The 27,668-nt window shown below is 38.2% G+C and overlaps 1 protein-coding gene across 3 annotated transcripts in view; it reads left to right on the top strand.

Moving 5' to 3' along the window:
- Positions 1-6,142: 6,142 nt before the first annotated feature.
- The window catches only part of LOC309687953 (neprilysin-like), a 33,967-nt gene continuing 12,441 nt past the window's right edge, over positions 6,143-27,668 (top strand). Inside the window, exons 1-9 of one of the 3 annotated variants that reach the window (XM_082503292.1) lie at positions 6,143-6,608; positions 9,653-9,829; positions 11,114-11,149; positions 12,994-13,155; positions 25,589-25,669; positions 26,090-26,185; positions 26,289-26,407; positions 26,555-26,623; positions 27,080-27,214. In XM_082503292.1, the coding sequence (XP_082359418.1) occupies positions 6,566-6,608; positions 9,653-9,829; positions 11,114-11,149; positions 12,994-13,155; positions 25,589-25,669; positions 26,090-26,185; positions 26,289-26,407; positions 26,555-26,623; positions 27,080-27,214 (918 nt within the window). In that variant the 5' untranslated portion in view covers positions 6,143-6,565. Of the gene's footprint in view, positions 6,609-6,810; positions 7,021-8,708; positions 9,075-9,652; positions 9,830-11,113; positions 11,150-12,993; positions 13,156-25,588; positions 25,670-26,089; positions 26,186-26,288; positions 26,408-26,554; positions 26,624-27,079; positions 27,215-27,668 lie in introns of those variants that run through there. The other 2 variants (XM_082503293.1, XM_082503294.1) reach the window with 2 other exon arrangements.

The following is a 27,668-nucleotide window of genomic DNA, read 5'->3' as shown; positions in this document are numbered from 1 at the left end:
CCAAAGTGAACACATATGATAAGGCTCCACCCCTGAACATATTTCAACTGCCATATTTGACATCAAGGACAGCGCCACCTAGTGGGAACAGGAAATGTCATGTTTTACACTTTGGGGTACAGTATAGTGATGGGTGACATCTGCAGCCTCAAATTTCTCCAGGAAAGCCTTAAGGAGTTGGTCTTGGGTTACAGTGAAAACTGTGAGTTTTCACGAAAGGGTGTGACCCCAGCAGCATGGCGAACTTTGATGTCACGCCATGAAGAAACAAATTAGTATAACTCAATGAAATCCAGTCTGATCAGTACCAGACTTTACAGGCATGATGTCAGACCCGCCCTGAACAGATTGATGTGCCCATTGTCGGAAATACGGACAGCGCCACCTAGTGGCAACAGGAAATGTCATGGCTTTGACTTTGTTGTACTGATTTTCACAGGTTGATCGTGGCCACCTCAAAAGCGGTGAATATCACCATCAGTCCCTCGTGATGCTTCAGTGCAAAAATTGTGACTTTAAACTGAACGGCGCACCCTGGTGGCAACGCGGTTCATCATGAAAGATGAAGTGGCTTTTGAGGGGCTTGGAAAGTTTATAGAGGCTTGAAATTTGGCACACACCTCCAAATGGATGAAGGCATTGTTGTTATGTAACCATTTTCCTTGAATAGCGCAAAATGGCTCCACAGCGCCCCCTACAATATTTCAAAACATCAGCCCCTGCTCTGTGTTTCATCTATGAGTCTGACACTTGGTAAGCTTGTGTAAGATATCAAGATGTACAAAAAAGTCTCTTGGAGCAATATCCCAAATCCAACAGGAAGTCAGCCATTTTAAAATTAATGTGTAATTTTGATGACATTTTCCCCCCTTTTCAGGCCTCATACTTTGACGAACTCCTCCAAGGGATTTCATCATATTGAAGCATTCTTCAGTGTGTAGAATCTAAAGACCTTTGTGATGTTAAATTGCGAAGCTTTTTCCGTTCAGGGAAACGGGGTGGTCATGGCGGCACGTAGAGTTTCAATCACTCGCAAAAAGCAGTAATCTGCTGTCACTAAAAAACACAATGTCCAATCTCTCCCAAAGGTCGCAGGTGTGATGAGACTCGAGCTTGGAAATGTTTGTTATGCTATTTGTACATAATGGTTAGAGCGCCACCTAGTGGCATGACTATAATCCTGGTTGAATAAGATGAAATGTTAGCTGGTGATTAAAAGCATGAAATCCATCAATGTGACATCACATCGGACGTGCCGGTTTGAGGTGTTGGCAGTGGCTCGACGTGCCGGGGGTGCGAGGGCCCTCATAACGCTGCTTGTTATATTTATATTTATATTGCTAAGGGTACAGGGTGACTTTGCCACATTAACTGTGGCAAAGTCACAAAGTCTTCCAGCATGACATGGTTTCAAAACATACTGCCCAGGCAATAAAGAAGTGGCTGAAGAAGAAACACTTTAAAGTCATGGAGTGGCCTAGCCAGTCTCAAGACCTCAATCACACTAACAAATCATGTTTTTTGGGAGATCAAATACTTATTTCATTAGATAACATGCAAATCAATTTCTAATGTTTATGTAATGTGTTTTTTTCTATATATTTTGATGATATTCTGTCTCTTTCCACTAAAATGATGCTACCATGAAAAATTAGAGACTGTTCATTTCTTTGTAAGTGAGAAAACCTAAAAAGGCAGCAGGGGATCAAATAATTATTCCTCTGCTGTATGACTTTAGTTTGAAGTTACAGTATACATGCGAGTTGTTAGTGAAGAGTTACCTATTCATCTACTAAGCAGAAAAAAGGAACACACTACCTTCTGAGACACACATTTGTCTTTTTAGCTGCTAACACTCCATTATAGTGGCTTAACTTTTAAGTTTGATATTTGGTGCTAGGGGCAGCAGCGTCTCCTCACATTAAAAATGGGTTCAGGGACTCAACCTGCTCCTTGGTAATGCTTAAAAGCACAATATTAATAGTAAACCAAAATACTAATGACTTCAGAGCTGACACATTAAACTGAGGGATCGTAAAACATGTGTGCTAATTCTCCTCACTTTTAGTACTATAAGTAACCTTGTTCACACAACTGTTCATATATTTATAACCAGCATGGTCGGTTGCAAGTGCTGGCATGCATCAGAAAAAGTATCAGGTAGTAAAGAACAAAATGTCTCTAGAAAAGAACATACTGAGCTTAAACTAGCACTGCATTTATATAATGTCATATTTATCAAAATATATATTTTTTTACTTTGAGGAAAAAAAGAGAGTTTATCTGATTGGGAAGGAAGTTTTTTGAATCGGTTTGCATTCCTTTCCACGTCAGGAATTCTTAGAGCAGCTCACAACTGCAAAGCAAGAATGGACAAGTGAAGAGGGTAAAGAAGCTGTCTTTTGAATTTTCACAGCGTTTATGATGACTATCGATAATCATAAAAAACAGTGACGCAGACGAACGCACTCGCAGTTTGCCTGCAGGCCTTTTTGTCAGACATGATCTCTAAGGTGTGGTTACCAGTTTTAAAAGGGTGAGGTTTAACCCAAACCGTGATCTTTATCTAAATCTGATCACACTGCAGCTGAGAACTGGAAATAGGATAAGGGAAAAGAACGCTTTTATGCCTGACAGCCTTGCTAGCGGAAAGCCCTGAAGGCAAACTTCTTTCAGGAAGACGCAGGAAAGAAAGAGGAATAGATATTTGCCCCACTTTTGCAATTCAAACAGAGCAAGTGAAATTATCAGCACAAACAATCTCTGCACAAATAATGAATATAATAAAGAACACTGTATATTAATGGGTGTGGGTGTGAATTTGTATTATTGATAACAAAAAGTTATCACAGTAAGCACATGGCAGAGATTATGTTTTTTATTAGTGGTTGGACTTGGCCACATGGTAGTTATGCATATGATTCAAAGCAAGGGAATAAATGTAAGTCACTAACAAATACATGATATACATGCTAATGGAAGGCATTTGCTCAAGTGGAACAGCTTTCATAATATTCCTGCACTCTATGTATACATCTACCTAATACTACATATAGTATTTCCCAGTGATTCCAGTAAATCACTGAAGAGTTAGTGTCGTGGAACTGTAAAATAACAACAAATGAATTTTGTTAGTGTAGTGCAGAGTATATCCAATTCCTTGTGACAATAATTCATAAAAAATAAGAACTAAACAGTCTGAGCCTGTGTGGAAATACTGAGTAATCTGGTACTTTTAACCATTTTCCTGTGTTTTCTATGTTTTGCACTTCTGTATTCCTCTGCAAGCCGCCTCATGACTGTCACAAAGCTTGGGCTGAAAGTCCATCTCTATGAGTGACAAGGTTATTAATGTTTGTGCAGTAAATGTGAGTCATTAATCTTGTGGCTGTGTTTCTGTGGATCTGTACTTCGGGTGTAGATTATGTGTGCATGTTTATGTGTACTGACAGCACATTTTGAGCTGAATTGGATGGCTCGTCCGTTGCTGATAGTAGAGGTGCTCCCGTGACAGTTTCTGAAAGGAGCTGCTGATAGTACAACCCATCTGAGCGACCTTGATACAAACCGAAAACCCTTCGTACCTTGGCTCCTCTGGCGACAAACGCCTAACACTTAGACATCAGTTACATTAATTACGAACAAAGCATATATTTTTAAAATTGTGACAAAGTGCCTGTCCTGTGTGATTCAAGCATCCATCTATTTGTTTTCTTCAGCTTATTCACAAGCATATGCCTACCAAATGCAGAAGTGGTTATTAGTCACGGTTTTTGCTTCCAGTTGTCTGGAAATCAATTACATCCACAAAATTGTCACACAAAACTCAGCTGATGAATCATCTAATGAAAATGTGGAAGTTTTTATTTTTATTCTAAGAAATAAATGGTACTAAATTGAATTAAAATGACAGAAAGGCAGCATTTGTTTTTATTCAACCCATGCGATGTCCACGAGGGTAATTGATGCATATTTGTATCTGTGTAATGCCATTTAGAACTGAGATGGTAAACATGGAATTGAGCTTGGATGAAAATCATTTTAGATTAGTGTGGGACCCCGTTGAGCTTGAAAAATACAGCCTACCTAAAAAAGACCCAAAGACCTAAAAAGAATGAAAAGAGTGTGTGTCTGTATGTTTGTGTCTGTTTTTCCACACATCGACCTATTTTTTACAACAAAAGACTTTTTAATACCTGTGTCACCCCAGGCACAGCGCAATTAAAATCCAATACTCTCCAGGAGTCCATAACATGCTGGGTTTACTGACAGCGAACAGAGCTCAAATGGCCAACAGAGAAGGGGCAATAGGTTTTATGTGAAGAGCACAGAAACACAACGATGGAAAATATGATCACAGTGGTTGCACTCCAGGCAAATGAACATCCTTTAAATGCACTGACAGACAGCTGCTGTGAAAACCGCTGTCAGTTCAGCTTCACAGATATTCAAAAGATATACACAGATGGGAATTCCTTGGAGGGCATGCCTACTGTTTTTGTGATTGCAGACAATGAAACATGGACAGGATAATTGGGTGACATTAAATAGGCTTGCTTATTTTTTTTTCCTGGTGTAATTCACATGATTGATAGTGGAGCTGACAAAGTAGCTTATTGTGATCTATGACCTTCTGTTTTATTGTGATAAGGTCTTTTATCTATAATGACAAGAGCTAAAGAGGAAGTAAGGTCACATAGTTATACAACCACAAAAGCTATCTAAGAAAGAGCTTGGGGTGAATGAATGGATCAACAAAACTATAACTACTAGGCTTTAAAACTATAACACAGGAGAGTGATGTTTATTTTTTGAGTTTTAAACCGGGGGAACTATGAGCACATGTTTATTTCCCCACCCATAGCAATGTTTTTTTCTTCCTTAAACTCCATCAAGCAATCATTTTTTCTCAACCTGGACTAACTGGACCATTCTATTGAATTTGGACATGCACGAAAAAGTAATTTGGAGTTCTGGATCTTAGAGTTTGAGTGCATTTTGCAATAGGTGTAACTAAATCATGTCTCTTTGACCAGATAGTCCATCTTTATTACAATATTGTGAAATGTTTATTATACTTACTAATAAATAAATAAATAAATAAATAAATAAATAAATAAATAAATAAATAAATAAATAAGACATGAATAAATGACATCATTCATTTTCCAGTGTCATGTAGTTTCTACCCCTCTCACTTTAATGCTGACTTTCACTTTCAGTTCAAACACCACTGTTTGTTAACTGGTCTTACAGGAATGGCCCACTGGCGAACATTGTTGTTAAATAGTAAGTGGAGTAGGAGCAAAAGGTCACAACTAACTCAACAGTAACATGGAGAATATAATAAATTTAAGTTTTTTGTTTTTTTTGACTTGTCTTAAAAACTCACTAACACCCAATAGGCACGATACTATGACAAGGCCAAACAGTTCTCATACATCCACAGATATATTTAATATAACACTCCCAGCCCTGGTAACATTAAACATGATTTAGGTAGAATAGACTGACAGTTTAAAAAGAATTAGACAATCTCTATTCACTGTTGAGATCACTCCACATAGACGGTGTAGATTTTTATGGTTCAGTTCAGTTCAATTCAATACAATTTTATTTATATAGCACCAAATCGGAACAATAGTCGCCTCAAGGAACTTTATTATTCTGAGATAAAGACCCTGCAACAATAAGTAGTCAATGGTGAATCAGTGGTGAATACATGTTTTATGTTTGCATCTTTAGGACTGTCTAGGCCTCCAGGGACAAAAAAAAAGAAACGAAAAGAAAAGAAAGGAAGACTAATCCACGTGTCCCTATTGCCTACATGTCGATTGCACTATTACAAATCATTTTTTCTTGCATATGTAAATCAATGCAGGCAATATTTCCATTAAAAGCTGCTTGTCCTTATTAATTCAAATTATGCATTTTAGACCCATTAAGCATAGTGTAGCTTAAAAACAGAGAATTTGCTGTACATTTTGCCATTATTGCTCAGGCTTAAAAGCTACTAAAAGCTGTATAAGTAGGCTATACGAAATAAGGTACACATCAGTCCATGGCACTGTTCATCTGAATTTGCGCCTTGGGGCTATTTAGGCACCACTAGTAGCAAGTGCAGCTGACAGGGTCACTTCTAAACGTCGCCCTAGCGGAGGAGGCAACGACTCTATGGACGGCTAACTTCAGAGGGCTACTTCACTGCTTTACTGTATGTCACGGGCTGTATAAATATGGGGTCTCCCCTGTGTGGATCACACAGTTGCGCAAGACTCTGATGGATCATTTTCAATTCAGCGATCCTCTCTGGGTAGATGTGGTATAGTACAGTAGGTAGTTGTAGAGAAGGGTCTGTGCGTGAGTGTGTTCGTTTGTGTGTTCTTGTACTCCTAGAATATACAGCCAGAGGAAAGAGAAGAGGGAGAAGAAGGAGAAGAAGAGAGGCGGGATCGGTTTGTGTCTTGTTGAAATCCCGGGTGAAGCAAATAGATCGTCTGGAATAGATCGATCAGCAGTTCGCGTTCCCTCCGTGGATTTGATGGATGTTTGATCAGTGGATGTGATGCCCATATATATCATCGACCGTAAATTTCCCGACATATCTGGTAAGTCGCTCACGCAAACCAAGCGCTCTTGTAAAGCTGTGCCATCTGTGTGCGTCGGCGCCTCTATGTGTGTGTGTGTGTGAGCGTATGTGTGAGTGTGCGCGCGTGTGTGCGCGCGCATCGGTTTTGCTTGTGCGCCCGTGCTGCTTCAGTGACACGGGGCAGCGTGCACCAGTTGATCATGCCACCCCCCTCGGAGTTTCTGACGTGCAACAGGAGATGAGGAGCTGGCACGCATTTCTCGGTTGCGAAGCACGGTGTGTGCGCTGAGGCTTATATTTTTCCCCACCATAGTTTAAAACTTAGATGCATTTGGTGCGTCAAGAAAACACTGTTCCAGCTGGGTATCCTCTAACCTCTCTGTGATACTAGTGCACTGTATTCCAGCTGTGTGCGGACTGGTGGTGTTGCTGTAAGTTTGGTGTTATATCCCTTTAAAAGTTATTTTTACTGTTGCATTCATACTGCTTTTGCAAAAACCATTTGGACAGCAATTTAAGAGGTGGACTTCATTTCATCTAGATCACAGCACTTTTGCGCACAGGGACTCTTCACTCAAAGATGATTTTAGTCTTCAGTGTGCAGCTATAGGCCCCGCGCTAAAAATCATATCTCAGAGAAGGTGTTATTTTCAGTTAAAGTAGGCCACATTCCTCCATGTATTCAAACCCATTTAGACTCTGGACATATTAAATGCTCACATGTATGTAAGTTGTAAAAAAAAAAGTGACTTTGCAAATAGTGTTGTGTCGATTGTGTATGTGTGCGTGTGCGTATGGGCACATGGGTGTTTTCAGGTGTCTCAGTGAATGATGGGTTTAATTTTGAAGGGGTTTGTGTGGTCTCACAAGATTTGGGCTGTTTATGTTTTAGATATATCAAGAAAGGCAGACAGAGTGGGAAAAAAATGAGTTTTGATTTTTGTGGCTCCTTTCATAAACTATTATCTTAAAATACAGACACAGCAGTGCATACTTTTCAAATACACTCAGAGCCACAGCATTAGAAAAAAAAATATTGACTGCATCCTGTAACTGGAGTAGCAACATTTAACATGGATTAGGTGTTCTCTGTCACACACACTGACAGAGTAAACCTCTTTAATAAAAGCATCACTGTCACTGCTAACAGGTCCCCTTAACCTAACCAGATCCAATGTTAATGAGTAAATGAGAATAACCTTACTTTATATTTGTAGCCCCAGAAACACAGCAGTAAGCGTAATGACAAATAGAACACGAGTGGGACAGTATTAGTGCTCCTATAGGACTCCGCTAAACGTGCCTGGATACACTTTTAGGGAGTCACTCAGGACCTCTCAGTGTCCTGCTCAGTTTTTCTTGCACCTTTTCTTCCTCTTGCTCTCAACTCTTTTTGCACATTCCTTCACTGCGTCTTTATGTTCAGTTTCCCTTTTAATATATTTTGCAGACATTCGACTTCTTGGCATGCAAAGTGTCAAGAAGCGTGGCTGAATATAATATACAACCTCTACAATGCTGACATGCACACATGGTTTTATTAGAGCTGTGGGACTGCTGTCACAGTGATGTGTGTGTTCGCAGACAAAGTTTCTGCCCCCTCCTGCAGTCTGAGAGGGGTTGACAGGAAGTTGCGACTAACATATCAACTTGTGTCATCGTACTGTCTCATCTCCTTTTTTTTATCTTTTCAATCACTTGTTTCCCCTCCATATTTTCCCTTGCCTTTATTACAGTTGTAGAAACAAATCCAGTTGTCAATTCCCTGTAGTAAATCTTGGTGATGTCTTACATGCTTTGGTTTCGGTGTAGAGTTGGGAAAGCACCCTGCCTGTGGGGATCTGTGCTTGGTGTGTGTAATAGTGGCTTATCATGCTAGATAACAGCCATAACCTCAGAGGTTTACTTTACCTCGGGTTATTGTTTAGTCATGAAGTGGATTGATAGGTGAATTTACATCCAGCAAGACTGTGGTTACGTTTGATAAATGTGGATTGGGGGTGTGTGGGAGTACAGGACATGATGTGTGTCTGTAGTTGTCTGTTCGTTCAAAGAAAGTTAGGAGACTTTGTCCTTTGGTCACGCAGCGCTCTCATCTCAGCCTGCATGTGGCAAGACTCACCCATCTGCATAGACACCTCATGACACTATAGCTTGTAGTGTGTATGAGAGCATGGCTGTGGATGAGTGTTTGTGTGCAGTCACTGAATGAGTGCATGTCTGTGCAGCGTTGTTAAAGGATTAAGGATTAATTGCCTTCAGAGATAGACTTAACTACTTGTTTCATGAACTTTGTAAAGTTCTCACTTGGCCCCGGAGAGGAAAACAACACTGCATAGAGAAGAGCAGAGGAAAGTTTCTGCTTGTTTTCTGTTCTTCAGAAGTGTGTGCTTCCTTCTCTGTTTTTGCGTTTTGTTCTTTTGTTTTTGTTTTTGTTTTCTTTTGCTTTCCTTTTTTTTGTTGTTGGGAGCGTACAGTCACCAGGGTAAGAACTTCCATTATTTTCACCTTTCACTCCAAGAAAAAAAAAGTTTTTACGGTTTCTTTTTTCCCCCTCATTTGTTTTCCTAACATTGCCGTGTCTTTTATCTCCTTTTAACTTTTTCTTTCTTTTTTCTGCATGTGCCTAAGAAAGCAACAAAAAGATTCAACTAATACCTTTCATGTTAGAAAAGTACATGGTCCAAAAAAACAGAGAAAAAAAAATTCCCAAACTTTAAGGTTCCCAAAGACTGGGATTTTTAGTTCTACTTATATTTTTGGCTCACTGCTATTATCTGAACCCATTCATTTTGTTATATTTAGATTGAATTATTATTTTTATATTAAATTATTGAATCATTTCTAATAAATTAAAGCAACATTTGCCACAAAACTGCAAAAATGTCCCAATGTGCCAACATTAAGTTACTTATTTTGTGCAACCAGTATACACAAACTACAAACGTCAGCATATATGCATTTTAAAGTTTTTGCTTACTAAATCAGAATTTGTTGCTCATTAGAATAGCTGCTGATTAGTTTGCTCTCAGCTGACTAATCATTTCAGTCAAAACTCCGTAGGTGAGTTGATACAGGCGGCAGTTGAAGAAGGAGTGCCAAGAATGACAGAGACCAACACCCCCAAGTCGGCTAAGAAGCTCCGATGGACCTCCCTGGAGATCGGCCTCATTACTATTGTCTCCCTGCTCTTCATTGTCATCATTGCCCTCATCATCCTCTTTGCCACACAGAAGACGGGTGAGTGATCTAACAACAGAAGACTGATAAAGATAAATAAGAAATATCGAAAACCTTGAGTAGCTCAAAGGACAAACATTTTGGGGTTTTTTGTCAGGCTCATGCTGATGAAGGTTTTCTGCACCTAACAAAATCCTTATCAATACAAATGCATCAAGTAATTAAAAATACTTTTGACAGTCACCGAGTGTTACCGAGCATTTTTTTCTCATCTTAACCAAACTTTTCCAAACTTTTCAAGATTGCCTTTAAACTGTGTACATGGAAGGACAATTGCTTTCAACTGAGTTCATGGTTAATGGTGAGCACAAAGAAGCCTGCTGAAGAGCAGCACTTTGTTCAGGTGATAGATGACACTTGAGCTGTGTACTTTAAAAACACAGTGCAGAAGTGCAGTCACTGAGACAGAATGAAGAAAACACTCTTAAAGGTCCTTTTTTTTAAAGTTTCCATTGTGTTTTTTGGCACCTTTGTACACCCATTGTACAAAATCTGACCTCAGATGAGAATATATGTAAATATATTTTGATGTTTATTTCAAATCAGGAGAAATTATGATAAAAGGACACTGAGAAAACCTTTCTTTGCCAGTGGAAGCCAAATAAGTTTGTTTCATTTGTCAGTTTTTAAACATATACATGAATTTTCGTGCTTTTTTATGTTCTTTATGATTTATTAAACTGTCACTTGCACATGACAGAAGGCTCATTTTACATAATATTAGGAGTTTCACTTATATCACTGCAGATCCAGGGTTAATGGAATGTGGCACAAGCTATGTAGGAATAAATTAACAGTGATAATAGGAAGCTTATTTATAGATGTACAGATTAAATAATAATAAAAGGAATGTGAAAATTTGCAGGTTTAGAAAACAATCATCTAACAGAAAGAGGAATCAAATTAAGTTTGAGGCTTTTATAGCATTTTGCTTCATAAATGTGTAAACTACCAAGTCATGAAGATTAAAGTTCAACACCTTGTTTGTGCCCGTTCATGCACATAGCTGTGCGCACATCATGTGCAATTCCACATAACTCATGAAGCATTCTGTTCAAGGTCGTACAGTACTTTGTTTCTTGTGTCAGACTGAATTTCATTAACACTTTACCATCTAAATCATTCCTGATAGTGAGAGTTACACACGTTATTTGCAAGAAGAAGAACAAATAAACAAAGGAACTGAGTGAAAATGGAAGTGGAGTAAGAGGAATAGGATATGACATCATGACTGATAGCTGCAAAAATCCCACTGAGTAATGATTTGTTTTGCATTTTCTGTAGATGAAATCTGCACCACAGCGGACTGCACACAGTCAGGTAAGCAGTGTTTGTTTGTGCATTCTCTTTAATGGCTCGTTCCGCAGGCTTTGATTCTTCTCAAGGGAAGACGGAGAAGATAGGAAAACTGAGTTTGCCTCATGAAGCCCAGGGATTTCAGATACATTCTTGGAGAAATTGTCACTTCAGATTCTCATAGGAAACAGAAGCTGAGAAACTGGTAATTCGTTAAGCGGGTATAGATGAAGCAAAACAGTCCAAAGCTGAAACTTCTTTTTCTCAGCATATTAAGATTTTGTTATGGAGTTCATTATTTCAACTGCAAATATTCTTTGACCACGTCTCCAGCAATAAGCAATCTTGTATAACGTTTATGAATATCACACAAAGCTGTTGTCACACAACCAATTTTTCTTATCTTTCTCTCTCTCCTCTTTTTTTATCATGATTCCTGTCAGTGAACATGACATTTTTACTAAAATTGTAAGAGTAGCTCCCAACAACTCTGTTGTTATCCTTAAAAAAAAGAACCCCTGCCTCTCTCTTCATCTATACTAACATAAAACATTATTACTTTATTTTTTCACATTGTTAAAAACATCTCATAGGAGAGAAAAATACATGAAATACAAGTTTAACTGGTTAAAACTCCACCTCCCGTTTCTAGCAACAGATGCTGATTCATTTCTGATGCATTTTTGGGGAGCTGGTGTCCCAGTTCAGTCAAATTTGACAGACAGCCTTGTCACAGGAGATCTCTGAGCTGCCTTGTGGAATTTAATTGCAGTTTAAAAAAAGTATACATCTTTCGAGTACCGGTGCTAAGCTGAACTCAATCACTGTCATTATACCGCTTTTTTTCCTTTTGCATTGCTGCAAATGTTACATTTATACCAGAGAATTGTATTTTTGTATCTTCTTTTGTTGAATATTATGCTACTGCAACAGCAAGCATTTCAGGCTTTAGGGAGATCATGATTGCAAATGCTCTTTTCTTTTTACAGGTTATTCAGTGACCTACAGAAAGAGCCCTAACAATTCCTACCTTCGTTCTGCTTAGTCAATGTTCTCTGTGAAGTTTCAGCATTTCAGTGTTTTGAAGTATTTTTCACTGTCTTGCTGAATCGTATGTGAAAAGATGCCGTCAACCATTTATAATGCCTCAGACAGCTCATATCTTTAGCTTTATATAACAACTGAAAACATGGAAAGATTTTCACAGATCACTTATCAATGTGTTATATCACATTATTTCAAGCCATATAAAAATGGAAATGCTGGCTACCATGTTAACTGGAACTTCAAGTTGCCATCTGCCATTATCCACCTAAATTGCAGTGATTAAGAATGGACATGTGTGTTCAAGGAGAATATCAGTTCAGCTGACAGTCATTTATGAAACAAAATTTGATCTGTGTTAGTCTCTGACCTATTTTTCTGCTTGTTATCCATCTATTTGTGCCATCTATGACTGGGAGAAGGGCAGGTTGATCTGCTTTTGGGGAAACCCAATAAAATTAGTTTCAACTTTTTGGTTATTTAACTTCACACACATTTACGGGATTTCATTTACTGTATATTTTCTGTTTTCAGCCTAATATTTATTCTTTGAATGCATTTATTTTTATTAAATCTAAGTTAACAATGGTTTTAATTATTAAACAAAAATGTGTTCACATCAGTAATACTCAAATAAGTCCTTTTAGTGTAGCCTGCAGCTTGTTAGCTTTTTGCTGTCAATACATTTGTCCAAATATAGTGCAATGGTAGGTTTCACTGACTTGCACTTGTTGAAAAAACTATACAGCACTATACACAATTTTTTATACATTATTTCTGTATTCCTTCATTTCATGGAGTTTGTTTCCTCTCTGTCCATGCAGCGTCTCGTCTCATTGAGAACATGGACGCTAACGTGGACCCCTGTGACAACTTCTACCAGTATGCCTGTGGAGGGTGGCTTAAAAAGAACATCATCCCTGAAACCACCTCTAGATACAGCACCTTTGACATCTTACGAGATGAACTGGAGGTCATCCTCAAAGGTCAGACACCTACACACACCCGCGCAAGCAGATGCACGCACAGAAAGACAAGCAGGCAATCAGACCAAAGTGTTTATACAAATCCAATTCGGAAAAAGTTGGGACGCTGTGTAAAACAAAAATAAAAACAGAATGCAATGATTTACCAATGTCATAAAGTTGTATTTATTTCACAATTGAACACAGAAAACATATCAAATGTTTAAACTGAGAAAAATCTGAAGAAATCTCTGGAAATCATTGAAAAGGCTTATGATCACTTCCAGAAACCACTGTCTGTGAACACAGTTCCCCATGCCATCCACTAATGCTGGCTAAAGCTCTGTCGTACAAATGTGAAGCCGTGTGTCCATGATGCAGAAATGCCAACATCTTCTCTAGGCCAAAGCTCATTTAAAACAGATTGAGTCAAAGTTCTGTAGTCAGACAAATTGAAATTTGAGTTGTGTACTTTAAAAACACAGTGCAGAGGTGCACTGAGGCAGAATGAAGAAAACAGTGTGCAAAGGTCTCTGTTTTAGTTTTCCATTGTGTTGAAATTATTTCTGGAAAACATGGATGCTGTGGCCCCCTGACAAAAGGAGAGAGGGGCCGTCCAAGTTGTTGGATTTAAAAGTAGCCAACATTTGTCTTAAAATTAAGCAATTTCTCAATTGAAACATCTGATATTCTTTTATATTCTATTAAATAAAATTCTGTTTGTCTTTAGATTCTTTTGGAATTAGGGTTGTATCAAAGCTTTTAGCTTATGAAAACTTCTGAAGCACTCGCACAATACGTTCTTATTGGTCTACTTTTTGTAGGACTGAGGACAGCTTGACTTGGTTTCTCTAGTTTACATGTAAGGAGGACTGTCCATCAGGGATCGCAGCTCTATAGATATCATTGATGCCACGGGGGCTGGGAGTTTGTTGGCATTATCAATATGTGTGCATGTGTGTGAGCGTGAGCTGTTTTCTAAAGATCCCAACACATTATGATGAAAAAAGCACAATTTAAGCATTGCATGTGTGAGTGCGCCCAAGTGTATTGTAGGTTTTTAGTAGGCATTAGAGTATAGTGTCCTTGTTACAAAAAAGGCAGTTAAAGTGCAAATGTGTTTGCAGATTTGAGCATGTGTGTACATATGGGTCCATGCTTCATTTCAAGTTGTTTGCATGAAGGTTGGCAGAGCCCTTTGTTTCAGGGTGCTAAATATTTATGGGACACAAACTTTCCATGGAAAATGAAAACTCTTCATCTGCCATAAATTTAGAAATGTATATATCAGTACCTTTCTCTGTAATAAAAACAGTGTGGAGTGGCTGCAGGAGAAACAGAGTGATTAGAGAGGATGAGAAAGATTCATCCTTATTGGGAAAGGAAAAATGGGGTTTAAAGTGCAGCTTGTCTTGTGGACTTTGCAGCATCCTTGAGTAATCCATTTGTCCAGTCTTGATGGATAAACACACTGTTTAGTGCATTGGGACAGTATCGTCTTTCTTTTGCTTTCTACCCTGATATTTTCAGTTGGTGAGATTTGTTTCAAAACATAAAAATGATTGTGGATGTGAATGAAGTAATTTTTGCATTTAATCCAAAATGAAGTATATATTGTCTGCCGTCTGTTACAATGATTTATCATGCTATGCTATTTTTAAAGTGAAAAGCTTTTCTTTTCTAAAACTTTTTTGTTTTGGAAAACAAATTCTTTAATTTTGTTACTTTTTCTTTACTTCTTGATCAACACCTTTTTACCAATCAATAGAACATTCATTAGGGTTTAGAGATTGCCTTGTAACATAATGATCATTTATTTATATACCTTTGTTCAGAGGGTCCTTTTAGTGGTAGAATTGCATCATTATTTCTTCTGTGTAGTGTAATTATAAAAGTGTATTGCTGAAATTCTGCCTCTTACGCCTTCACAGTGATTTTCTTGAACACGAGATTCTCAGAGGTACTGCAGGGATTTTAAATTAGACTTCTAACAAACAGCTTAGGGATGGTATAAAAAGCAGTGCACATTAACTTATTCGGACTGCACAACTCACAGCCATTCATTTCTGCTTTATTCTGTCTTCTCAATGACAGTATAAGCACTCATAAAAATCACACAAAGGGGGCAAGAAGGAAACATTTCTCAACAAAGACTCATTTGACCATTTGAAAATGCTATTGTATGTGCCGTTATGCACATTGCATGGCTCCGTGTGGGTTTGCGGCATGACTTTACACATACAAAATATGCTTACTCTTGTATTGTTGCTGAGACCTGGCTGATTTATCAGGTCTTGCACTAATATCTGCTGCATTACTATAAAAGGAGAAAGGAAGAAAGCAAGTTTCGGCAGAAACACTGGGCAAAGTGCAGTGGTTGATGTTTTACAATCATTGACTTAATTGCTCTAAATGCTGTGCTTACCACAGAGAGACATGAGGTTCCAGTCATTCATCAGATTAAATCCCCAACAGCAGTCAGTGTTGCGCTCATTCCTTCAGCTTGTCACAGTAGGAACGTCTCAGACTGCACTGTATGCACACATGTTCAGGTTTACTTTCTGTTTGCTTCTCTGTGTAAGTCCTTTTTTTTTCATTTAAAAAAACAAAATAAAAACACAACGCCTTGGATCTGAAGTGCACATTCTATTGTTTTGAAGACTTATAGCCATAAAACCTTTGCCCCTAAAACGTTTCTATTGACTAAATATGTAAGAAGGCAAATTTACTGTAAGTGTGAGACCTAAGAGTTGTGACCTCTGCTCTGAGGTCTCAAATATACGACCTCTGATCTTAGGCCTGGCTGCCGATGCTTACTTGGATACTACCGCCTACTGATGAGCACATCCTTTTCCTGTCAACAGCTGCAGGGGCCTGAAAACACCTGGATACCACAGAGCTCTAGGCTCTCTGACATGCAATAAAAATGACTCCATCTATGTGTATGTGTGTGAATAGCTGTGTAGATTTGTGGCTGCTTGTAAATGCCTTGGATTGTTCTCAGATGCTGTAAAATGCTGTAATGATCCGTAATGAGGATCTGCACCCTGAATGTGACCACAGCTGTGTGTACGTAGGTGCACGAGGCTGGTAGAATTTTGTTTTTCAGTTCCCCCTCCTCAGGTGTGGCATGCTGTGCAATAATTTAACTAATTGACCGTGACTCTTTTAATTACTAACTAGTGTGTTTCAGGAAGGAACAAACTAGTTAGGAAGGAACAAAGGCAGATATATGTGTGTGTGTGTGTCTGTGTGTGTGTGTGTGTGTGTGTTTGTTTGTTAAAGTGCAAAGTGTGTGTCTGTGTCTGTGTGTACATTTATCTGTGCATTATCTGTATATGAGCACACTGCTGCTCTCTTGTTTTGTACACATATTTTGTACACATATTTTGTACAAAACAAAATATGTGTACAAAACACACACACACACACACACACACACACACACACACACACACACGCGTAGAAAAATATTTAGTATACACATCCAGAAATGCATATACTATTATATATTGTACATATATTTATTAGTTTCAGATGTAGCCATTCTTGTATTTTGCTTGTTTACATTATTGTATTTTGCACAGCTCTGTTGCTTGTGAAGCTCGCACACAAGAATTTCACTCACATGTGCTGTACCAATGTACCTGCACATGTGATGTGACAATAAAAGTGATTTGATTTGATTTGATTTGATTGTGTGAGGTGCTTCTTGTATAGGTCTAAATCTGACTATTGAGAGCAAAATCCAACCAGGGCAGCGCCTGCAGATTACGTTTCTTGTGGAATTCGGCATAATCAAGAGCTTCAAAACAAACCTGTGTGGTAGCTGTGGCATCAACACTGTGTCCAGATATGAGATTTTCTTTCTGCATGATGCTAACAACTTATGACAAACTGAAGAGACTGTCTGTCTGTGACAACAATAACTGAAATACGGCTTTACTGTAAGACAAACAGTACTGACCACAGTAGGACTTGCTCATGATAAATAGCTTGCTCACATGACCTCCTCATATCAAAATTCCAGCAAGAATCGTTGCAAAACACCACAGAAACTCGACTCCTCATAAACACATCAAATAAATATAGCTGACCTGAGGTGTGTGGCCAAGAAAAATAATATGAATATTAATGCAGTAATTCTTCTCCAACAAAAACATATTGAACTAAAATCCTGAAGTGAATATGTTTTTGCCAGAAAAAATGCTTATGAATAAAAGGAAATAGTTTAGACCTCCACTAAGGTAATAACCTCCCCTGCTAGCTGTCCTAAAGCCAAATGTCTGAGTTTCCTGTGTAAATAACACTAAGAGTAATAAAGTGGCATTTTGACTAACAAGAACTGACAGAACGAGTGTATAGTATATACAAAGTTTTGATTTTGCTTTTTTTGGGGGGGAGGGGGGGACTAAATACTTACTACCTTTACTTGAAAACTGCAGTGTTAAGCTATATGGCTGTTTCAGCAACTGCTGGGATTATTTTAGTTTACACAATAGCAAAGTAGGCTGTGGCGCAGCCAAGCTCTAAGAAATTACTGTTTTTGTCACTGAATGGGGAACAAGACTACATGTAATAGCTCTATAACCACTAAGTATATGAAAGTTGCATGTAACTTATGGGTCTGAAACATGAAGCCAGTGCTGATGTGCCAGCAGGAGGCTGCTACTTTGATTTCAGAAAGCAATCTAAGATCTAATTAAACATTAACCTGAGTAAACACTTTCCAGATCCGTTGAAGGTTTTAGTTCAATTTGTCTGCTTCTTATTGAACGCAAGATATTATTTATTTTTAAAACTATAATTAGAGTCAAAAAGGATGATAGAGAGGGGTGTGCCTTAGGTGGGCTTACCTGGTGACTGACAATTTGCCACAAGGCCCCCCTGTTCCTTTCTTGTGACCTCTATTTTCTAATAGCTAAGATGATGACAGCAAAAGCAGTCAATGCGGCAACCGTGGTTGGGAAGCGCATCTGTAACCGGAAGGTCGCCGGTTCGATTCCCAGGCTCTCTGTCCTGGTCGTTGTGTCCTTGGCAGTAGGCGGTAGACACTTTACCCTACCACCTACCGGTTATGGCCAGAGGGGCCGATGGTGCGATATGGCAGTCTCGCTTCTGTCAGTCTGCCCCAGGGCAGCTGTGGCTACAGCTGTAGCTTACCTCCACCAGTGTGTGAATGAATAGTGGCATTGTAAAGCGCTTTGGGTGCCTTGAAAAGCGCTATATAAATCCAATCCATTATTATTAATGCGAGGCCTCATAATGGGAGTTTTCTATCCAATGACTATATTGGCTATGTGCATCTTTTATGTACATTCTATTAACAAAACATCATTTGTATTAACTAATTAGTATTAATATTAATTGTAATTAATATTTAATTTAAACAAATGGAGATTTAAAGTGCAGTTGTTCAGCCTATTTTAGTTTAAACATAAGTAACAAAAAATAGTTTTTTTTCCAACCTAATTGCTTCAAACGTTTTATTTGTGGGGCAGCTGACCCTCAGAATAGCTCCTCTGCCCAGATATTTCCCAGCAATAGCACACAGAGAGCAAACAAAAACCTGACTAGCCAATTTCACTTAAACAAAAAATAAATAAAAACTCACTGGGCATATGGAGTAGAAATGTATTTTTTCAGAAAAAAAAGCAGAATGATTTCCTACCATCCTTTCGCCTAGACCACAGGGGGTTGAATCATAGGATGTTCTGATTTTGATACTCTTTTCAAGTCTGCCACTGATTGGCTAGAATTATGGCTCTAGACTACTCTGTGACATTTAGAAAAATATTATGGTTTTATGCAATTGCTTCTTTACAACATTAACCGATAGAAGCTTCTCCAGAATATTCTTGAGTACACGGTCTGATATAATATCTTTTACCTGAAAATGTACAGCATTAGCAAAGCCATGAAAAAAAAGACAAAGAAATTTTAATTAGGAAGTCATTTTCAGATATATCGCAAACAAACAGTCTTAGATAACACATTTCAATAAATTTTAGCTGAATGGGAACAGGAGACGGGGCTGCCTCAGAGAAGCTGAGATGTTAAAGCTATTGCATAAAATTTTTAAAGCTAATCTGTATTCCTTTGGTAAAGACGTTTCCTCGCAGTGGGTTTATTGTCCCTACAAATGTGTAAAGCAGGAAACTTAGAGTCTGAAAACACTTTTGACTCATTTCAGTCTTGACTTCATTTGCAATTTCTGCTCGTAATATACACTAAGTACATCCTTTATAGTCATGTATTGTAAGCAAATCCAGCTGCACTAAAAACACTGCAAGTGAAATGCCTTGTGGAATGAAAAACACTCAGGGATAAAATGGCAATGCAGAGGGTAGAAACTCTAAATTCGGATTCTGTATCATGCTGAGTGGTTTGGTTCAAATTGACGTGACGTCTCAAGCAAACATCAGGTGGCACAAAATCCATTCTCAAATAAATCCAAATACACACATAAGGGGTGATAGAAAGTGTGTCTGTTTGTTTGTTTGTGTGTGTGTGTGTGTGTGTGTGTGTGTGTGTGTGTGTGTGTGTGTGTGTAGAAAAGAGAGTGAAAGGGTAAGCCTTTGCTGTGGTTAAACATTAGCGCCAGGCAGTCAGTAATCCAATCACACACACATGATCTGTGCCCTTTTGCAGGAAGCGCCCTGTGAAGGGTCTCTATCTCAGGACATCATTACAATTAAATGAGCACATAAATAGTGCACACATGGTAATAAGAAAATGGGAGGATTCGAAATACGAACACGGTATAAAGAGTCTGAAGTGAAATGCAGTTATGCAAGAAGTGAAAACAAGTAGACCTATGAGGGAAAAAGGAAGGAAATTACTTAAAAAAGCAGCAAATGAACCAAAAAAAAAAAAACCCACTCAAAACTACACACTGAGCATTTGGTGCAAAATTCTAGCCTGTGTTTGTATTTGGATAAATGATGTTCTCTGTGTTTCAGCATACCAATTTTGAAAGAAACTAATGGATACAACATCATTATGGTGGAATATAGGAGGATGAAGAATATACTTGTCCCTCACCTGATCTCAGTCCGATTGAGCTGCTGTACCATTTAATTAGGTGATAACAGCCTACTCAGAGGTGGGGGAGGCAGTATCTGAGCCACGTTAATTATATCTTCTATTTTCCGAGGCAGATCTATAGATAACAGTGCTGTGCTGTGATCCAAAAACACATATAAACATAAAATAAGCACAATAAAGAAACCTCTAAGTTGGTTTTATATGTCATTTTAAATCTAACTCTCTCATCAGTTGGGCTACTTGTAGGTCTGTGTATAGTAGTCAGGATTTCCTTTGAGGATGTCAATACTGCCACCCGGAGCTGCTGGTTCCTGCTATATTGTTGCCCACTCTTATAGATCTTCCTTTTAAAGAATGCTCCTCATGTTCTTAGTAGGCTTGAGGTCAGTGGATGGTGGCTGTCACAGCGTGATTGTTTTCCTTTTTATTCCAAGGGGTAAAGGATGTTTTGTGCAGCAGGAGATAGAGATACCATTTGAAAAGGTATCTCTTGGAATCATTTCATGTTTTGTGGAAATCTTTTTATGACTCTTCTTTAACACTAGAATGAACCAATTATAATTTGATGGTCACTGGTACAAACCACAGTAACCCATATGGCAAACAAACAAAAAAAGCTGTGTCCAAGGATTTCTGAATCCAACCTTTTCTCATCACATACTAATGTGTGTAATGAGTGGCTGGCTTTGCACATCTCTCACCCCCTTACTCACCCGTTATGAAAGCTTCAAAGGCACTCTTTTGCACCACATTTAAACCTAGTGGTGAGGTGTCATTTTCCTACATGCAGGATTACTGTTGTGAACCATGACCAGCTGTATTCATTGTCTAACGATAACACGTGAGTGACAGTGTAAGTCAAAAGCCCAATGGAAGTCAGATGCTGAAAATGAAATAATAACAATAATAAGAAAAGAAAAACCTCCGGCCATCCCTGAGTCACAGGAATATCAACCTTTGAAACAGAACTGTTATCTTTCTCTGCCACAGCTGCTGCCAAAACACTTTGTGTGTAAGGAAGAGATGCCAGCAACATGTGACAGATCAGCAGTATTTGATGCACTGAGGTAATAATGGGTCACCAGAATCTGTAGAAAACAAATTTAATCCAAACTGAATTTGCAGAAACAAAGAGTGAAACTGCTCAAATATGTATTTTGCAGACCTACTGCTTATAAAGGGGAAAAAAATGATATTTCATATCAGATCTTGATAAATTAAATATTAAAGTTGATAATCTTTCCTAAAAAAAAATGAATTGTGTAATTTATGGAAACCCAGATCTTTAAACTGTAGAGAGCTGCATTGAAAATCCTTTTTTTTTTTTGAGCAGTTAAAAAAATCTAATTTGTTCTTATTGTTATCTTTTCATATCAACCCAACTCATAGTGACAGGATTGTTGTCCTTTTGGACTCAGGGGAAAGTTGGCTGTCAAGCGCCCGTGTAATTTAAACTCCATCCTCTTTCCTGTATTGATCCTGGTGTGTCACTGAGCTGTGCAGCATGATGGTGTATATCTGTTGATGCAATATTTATAAGATAACTTTATAATTGTCAGGAAGCTTTCAGGTCATGTTGAGCTATGTGACGGCTTGTCAAAGTCAAAAGGTTATCAAAGGTTATCTTTCTAACACATCCTACCTACTTAACCACCCACTGAAGAGTTTACTTTTGATAACACAGAAATTGCTCTCCTTGGATAATGTCAAAACAACCAGGAAGAATAAAACAAAGAAAATATCATTTAAGCTTTTGAAATGTTGGTAGCATTTTTTGTCAGGGATATTTTGTATATCCTTCTTAGATCTTAGTCAAAATCTCTGCAGCAACACAGCACATGATTTATATATTATTTCATTTCTTATTTTTTATGAGTTTTGTGTTGTCAGAAAGAAAAAGCTAATTTTCAGACATCAGGGTGAGTGCAGCACGGGAAGTAAATTATGTCATCTACTAATTGGAAGGTTGGTGGCTCGGTCCTTGGCTACTCCCAGTCTGTGTGCCAAATATCCTCGAACAAGACACTAACCCCAGATTGCTCTCTATTGCATCCGTTGTAGCATGAATGTGCGTGAATGTTTCTTTCCAAGCTCTTGAGACTGTGTGTGAATGTTAGATAGAAAGCATTCACAAAAAAGTGAATGGGTGAATAAAGCGCGTTGAGTACAGGTAGAGTTGAAAGGTGCTCTATAAGAGCCAGTCTGTTTACCATTTACCATGCAGGTTATACATGCTTGTATTTGCCGAATATTTAGTCTGCTACACTAAAAGCCATGGGGAAAATGACCTTAAATCCTTTCTTTTAGACTCAAGAAAGGAGGATTGTACTAACCAGACAGTGTTTGCACAGCTTGTCTTTGTGGCTATCAACAAGCGGAAGTTTATGAATGCAGAGGAGACACACAGTCTGAAATACTAAGCTAGCTATACCAATGAATTCTTCCATTAAATCTTCAAAAAGCCATCCCTGAGGGACTAAATGTTTAAACATGCTACAATAATCTAAATGAATGACTTCAATCGTTCACTCTTGTTGTTTAGATGACTGGTTCTCTAGACAGCAGGCCAGTTCTGAGAAGCCACGAGTTCATGAACGGGCATTATCTCTGTAGTTTGGTCTGTAGCAGTTTCTCTTTGGCTGTACCTTGGCCAAAAGTTTTTGTTAGTTATCTGTGTGCACAGCATTGAAAGAGCTAAATCTACTCTGTAGATACTACTATAGATGTTTTGTACTTCACTTGTCCAGTTTCCTCTATTGTTTTAAGGACACGCTGCAGACTGCGCTGGGATATGCCAGGTTTTCACCTAGCTCCTTGGGAATCACCTTGTTGGTGCAAACATGTTATTTTATGCCTAAGAAACAGTGTTATCCTTGGCATTTTACATAGGATTTAACTATAGAGTTAGGAACAAATGATGTGTTTGTACGACAGGCTAGTAACAAAATACCTAAAGACACCATTTAAAATGGGTTCTTTGCTAAGCTCTCTGTTCTGTGTAGACACAACACTGGTTCATCCCTTGAGTTAGGTGTTTTTTTTTTATGCATGAATCATACACAGTGTTAAGGGCTAAAAAACTAACAAACAATGGTTAGGTTAAAGGACTGGACTGAAAATAAGAGAAAACGAAGCCCATGTCCCACGAAAAACTTTTAAAAAGCTTTGAAAAGTGTAGCTTAAAACCATTTAAAATAATTACAAGAAAGTCTGGGTCCTCAGAAGCAAAATATAAAGAAATGGGTGACACAAGACTTTTGCACAGCGCTGTAGTTGTAAGCACGTGCATTTGTACTGGTATTCACAACAAACAACTACTACTTGTAGCTGGGAAAGGTGTTAGTTGTAGACAGATATGAACCTGGGTTACAGTCTTTGAAAGGTCAGTGCACTAGCACATTAAATGCACTATCTTGTGCTGAAAATGTAAATGCACATATAGTCCTGATGAGATACATTTTCAAAATGTGAAATACATAAAGGCTGCTTCTTTCTCTTGAGTTGTCATAAACAATAGCAACAGCAATCATAAGTGCAGCTATTTACATACATTCCGTATGTAGACAAAGCATATCACAAGGCACTTAGACTTGAAAGACATTTACATCATGTATTATTCATGATACAGGCCATATAAAGCAACTATACAGTTGATGAACAGAAACAAAAAATCTAAAAGCTGGGGAAAAGTTGAGACTTTTTTCGATGGAGAAAAATAAAGAGCTTTTTTTTGTGATACCAGAATATCTTTAGTCTACATCATGTTGTGTTCCTACATTGTTACAATGTTTCCTATCACTTCAATGCACTCAATGCGCTCACCATCTCTCTAATTTTTTCTTCAAGGTTCCCTGAACCACCCCTAGAAATCCCAGCATACTAGTTGAACTGCAGTGAAACATTATGACGTGATAGTCATGCTCATGAATTTATCAGCGTAGTGCAGGGAGAGTTAAGTTCTTCATATTGTTGGTGCTGAATGACAAACCAGCAGCTGGACTTGAGCTGAAGTTTCAGATACCTCCTGTGTAGGTGTAAGGTTTTGTTATTTTGAAGCACCGAGGACACAGACTCTGTACCGGCATCACATAACAATAAACTTGCTTTAACCACAGCGGTTTGCAGCAAACACAAAAATTACTGTCTGTGTGGGTGTTTGAACCTTGATGATGAGAAAATGTATTTAGGCACATCCTCGTGTTGCTCCTGCTCGTGTGCTGCTGCTGAAAAGTGACAGCAGTTCCTGTAGGAATAGTTACACTTTAAAGCTACAATATGCAACTTGGTGCCTTGAGGCGGCACAGGAAAAGAGTATTGGTCCCCATGCCCTCCCCCTCAGTTTAGCAAGTTTACACCCCAACACTTATCACTCATTTTGATTAGCTGTCTACCTAGAAATGCTATCTAGCCTGAGGCTGAGCTAACTGGCGTCCATATGCCCACAACAGGTGTTGAAGAGGCAATGAACGCAGGTAATAAAACAAGCGCTGGTGCTCACTCTTGTTTCCAAATGGCCCTTTACTGCCACACCTTCAGCTTTGTTGCACCTTGATTTCTTTCCACCTCTTTTCGTCTGCTCTGTGCCGTCACTCCCATGCCAAAAGGTATTTGTGACAAGCACAGAATAAAATATGCATTTATTTTTACATGATTTTGCATGATAACATTTATCATGCCCATTTAAAAGATGGGAGCTAGAACACTATTTATTTATCTGTTTACTCATTGATTTATTTATTCATTCAAAGTAAAACTGGTTGTTCACCTTATTCACATTTTGACAGTGTATTGATGTGTTAGCTTTGCTCTTGGGGCACCTGGTATATCAAAGGAAAATTCCAATACACACTATGTTGCTTGTGTTTTTATATAACATTTAAAATAAAAATGATCAAAGCTTTGTTTTTGTCTATTTTCTGCAAACCTAAACTATCTTCAGAAGACCATTTATTCTGTACTTGTTTATGACTCAAAAAAATGCACTTTCTGAATATTTTTTTCATAATAATTATTCAGGTTGTTTTTATTTAGAGAGAAATAAAACAATTAAATTGAAAAGAACAGCTGTGACATGTTTTTCTTCTTAGAATAATTACATTTCTTCTGTTTTGTCACCGGTTACTATCTACTGCAAAGGCTTTATATCATAATTTACTTAGTGTCGCCATTTTCTGACAAAAGGACCGAAAGCATCCCTTAATTAAAATAAATAAAATGCATACGCATGACAGCTGAATTCTTGAATTTTTGAATCCCCAGAGATAAGAAAAATAAAACCTCTATGTTGTACCTGAGGTTATATGCACCCAACTACTCCCTCTTTCCTTATTGTGCAGTGAGCAACTTTGCTTCTTCATCTTTGTCTGTGATTGTTTGCTTCATGCTTGCTCTGTTTCTTTATTTGAAGGTGTCCTTGAAAAAACAGTGGAGGGGGAAGCTGCTGCTCTCACCAAGGCTAAGACCCTTTACAAGTCCTGTACCAATGAGAGTGAGTCAGCAGGCAAAAGACATTAACACGCTATGCCTTTTTAGATCTATTATCCTAATGTGAACAGTCATTTTGTAAATTGCTGTTGAAGGTTAAATGTTTCTTATTCAGTTTTTGTGTTGTCTATCAACAAAACTGTTATGAAAATATACATGAATCATAAATTTAAAAAAAAAAAGAACTGCAGTATTTCAGCTTTACATGATTCAAATGAATGCTTTCTTCAGAAGTGATTTGCTTTGGAAGCCACATCAATAAACTCCTCTAAGGCCTCTGAATTGCCACAGGTTTAGTATGTACTTGATAAAAAGCAATACAGTGGTTGAATTTCTTTTTAATTGATTTTCACAATTTTATGGGTAGAAAATAAATGTATCTACACCGCAAAACCTATTTTCTTTGATTTTCGCTTCTAACTAGGTTTAATTGAGCTGAGAGGGGGGAGTCCTCTGCTTGACATGCTGCCTGACGTGTCTGAGTGGCCTATAGCTGTTGACAACTGGGAGACCAATTATGGTAGAGAACTTTGGTTCTTTTTCAAGTGTCATTGGGCATGATGTTATTGATGCCATTTCTTTCTTTTCACTTCTTTTTCACTTCTTTTTTCTTATTTCTTCAGGGAGAACATGGAGGTTGGAGGACGTTATTGCCAAGTTGAATGAGAAATATGGAACTCTGCTCTTGGTTAACTTTTTCGTCGGCACTGATGACAGGGATTCAACCTCGCATATCATTCATGTAGGTGTATGCCTGTGGCAAGGAAAAGAACTCACCTCCCTCTGTTCATATTCAAAAAGCCCTCATGTCTCTCTGTTCACTGAAGGTAATGACTAAGCCTTTATTTGGCTTTGATACTGAAAATAAATGTCTTCTTCTCCTTGCCAGTTTGACCAGCAAACAAGCCTTGGCCTGGTGTCCAGAGATTACTATGCATGCACTGGTCCTTATGCAGAGGTCAGTTTGCATGTTTACATGTATACAAATCCACACGCCAGTGCAGTGCAGTTAAAGCGTTTTAATCAATGAATAATGAAAGCAGTTCCAACTATTCACCTGAGCCCCTGGATTTAATGTCCCTCCGAATTTGTTCCAAAAAAACCACAAATGATGAGGCTATCAGCCGAAACATCCGTTCACATCAGTGCACAAATAAATTTTATTCCTACTCTTAGAAATGTAGTGAGTTTGTATGTGATGAACGAAAACACACATAATGCTGATAACTCTATCTCAATCCAAACCAGATGTGTGAGTGGAACAGACGTCCGTTGCTCTGGTTTCACTTTACAGCTTCCTATTTTGCCTTAATTGATATGCATGTTTGCTATAGACAGACTTTGTATCAGTCAAATCTTGATTTAGTCAGTGGTTACTGAAATCAGTGAGTTACAAGTTGTGTTTATTTTGCAGGCATGTCGGGCCTATGAGCAATTCATGATTGACCTGGCTAAGCTGATGCGCAAGGACCGAGGATTAGCGATCAATGAAACTCGCATTAGAGAGGAGGTGACACGAGTTATAGACTTGGAGAGAGACATTGCTAATGTAAGTATGGATTTGTGCTTTGCCGTTTTACAAGTAGAAATATGAATTCAAATACTTAAGAACCTCCTGTACTTTTCAAAATATGCTTATTATGGCTTTGAGAAACCATGGGAAAGAGATCTTGTTTTCAGTAATGCATACTGTAGTTCAAGCCTGCTCAGTTCCAAGTATTCATCCAGTTCCAAGTCTGATTATGATCAATAACTGAATGTAAAATAATTCCCGGTCCACTGCGAGAAGTGTGGTAGATATAAAATAGATATCGTCAAACTAAAACTGGCTAGTTGTCACTGGGCACTGTTGCTAGTGTAGACTTCCTGGTGGTTGAGAGCTGTCCATAATGAAACAGCTAGCAAGATTATGTGGCAAACTGAACTACACCACAATCAAAAATAAACCTCTTTCTCACATCTTACCCTTTTCCAATGATAAGCAACAGAAGACGTGTAGTTAA

Source organism: Aulonocara stuartgranti (genome assembly GCF_965226115.1).
Source record: "Aulonocara stuartgranti genome assembly, chromosome: 14".
NCBI lineage: Eukaryota > Metazoa > Chordata > Actinopteri > Cichliformes > Cichlidae > Aulonocara > Aulonocara stuartgranti.
The sequence above is the reverse complement of the archived record's forward strand: the minus strand, read 5'-3'. Positions and strand labels throughout refer to the sequence as shown.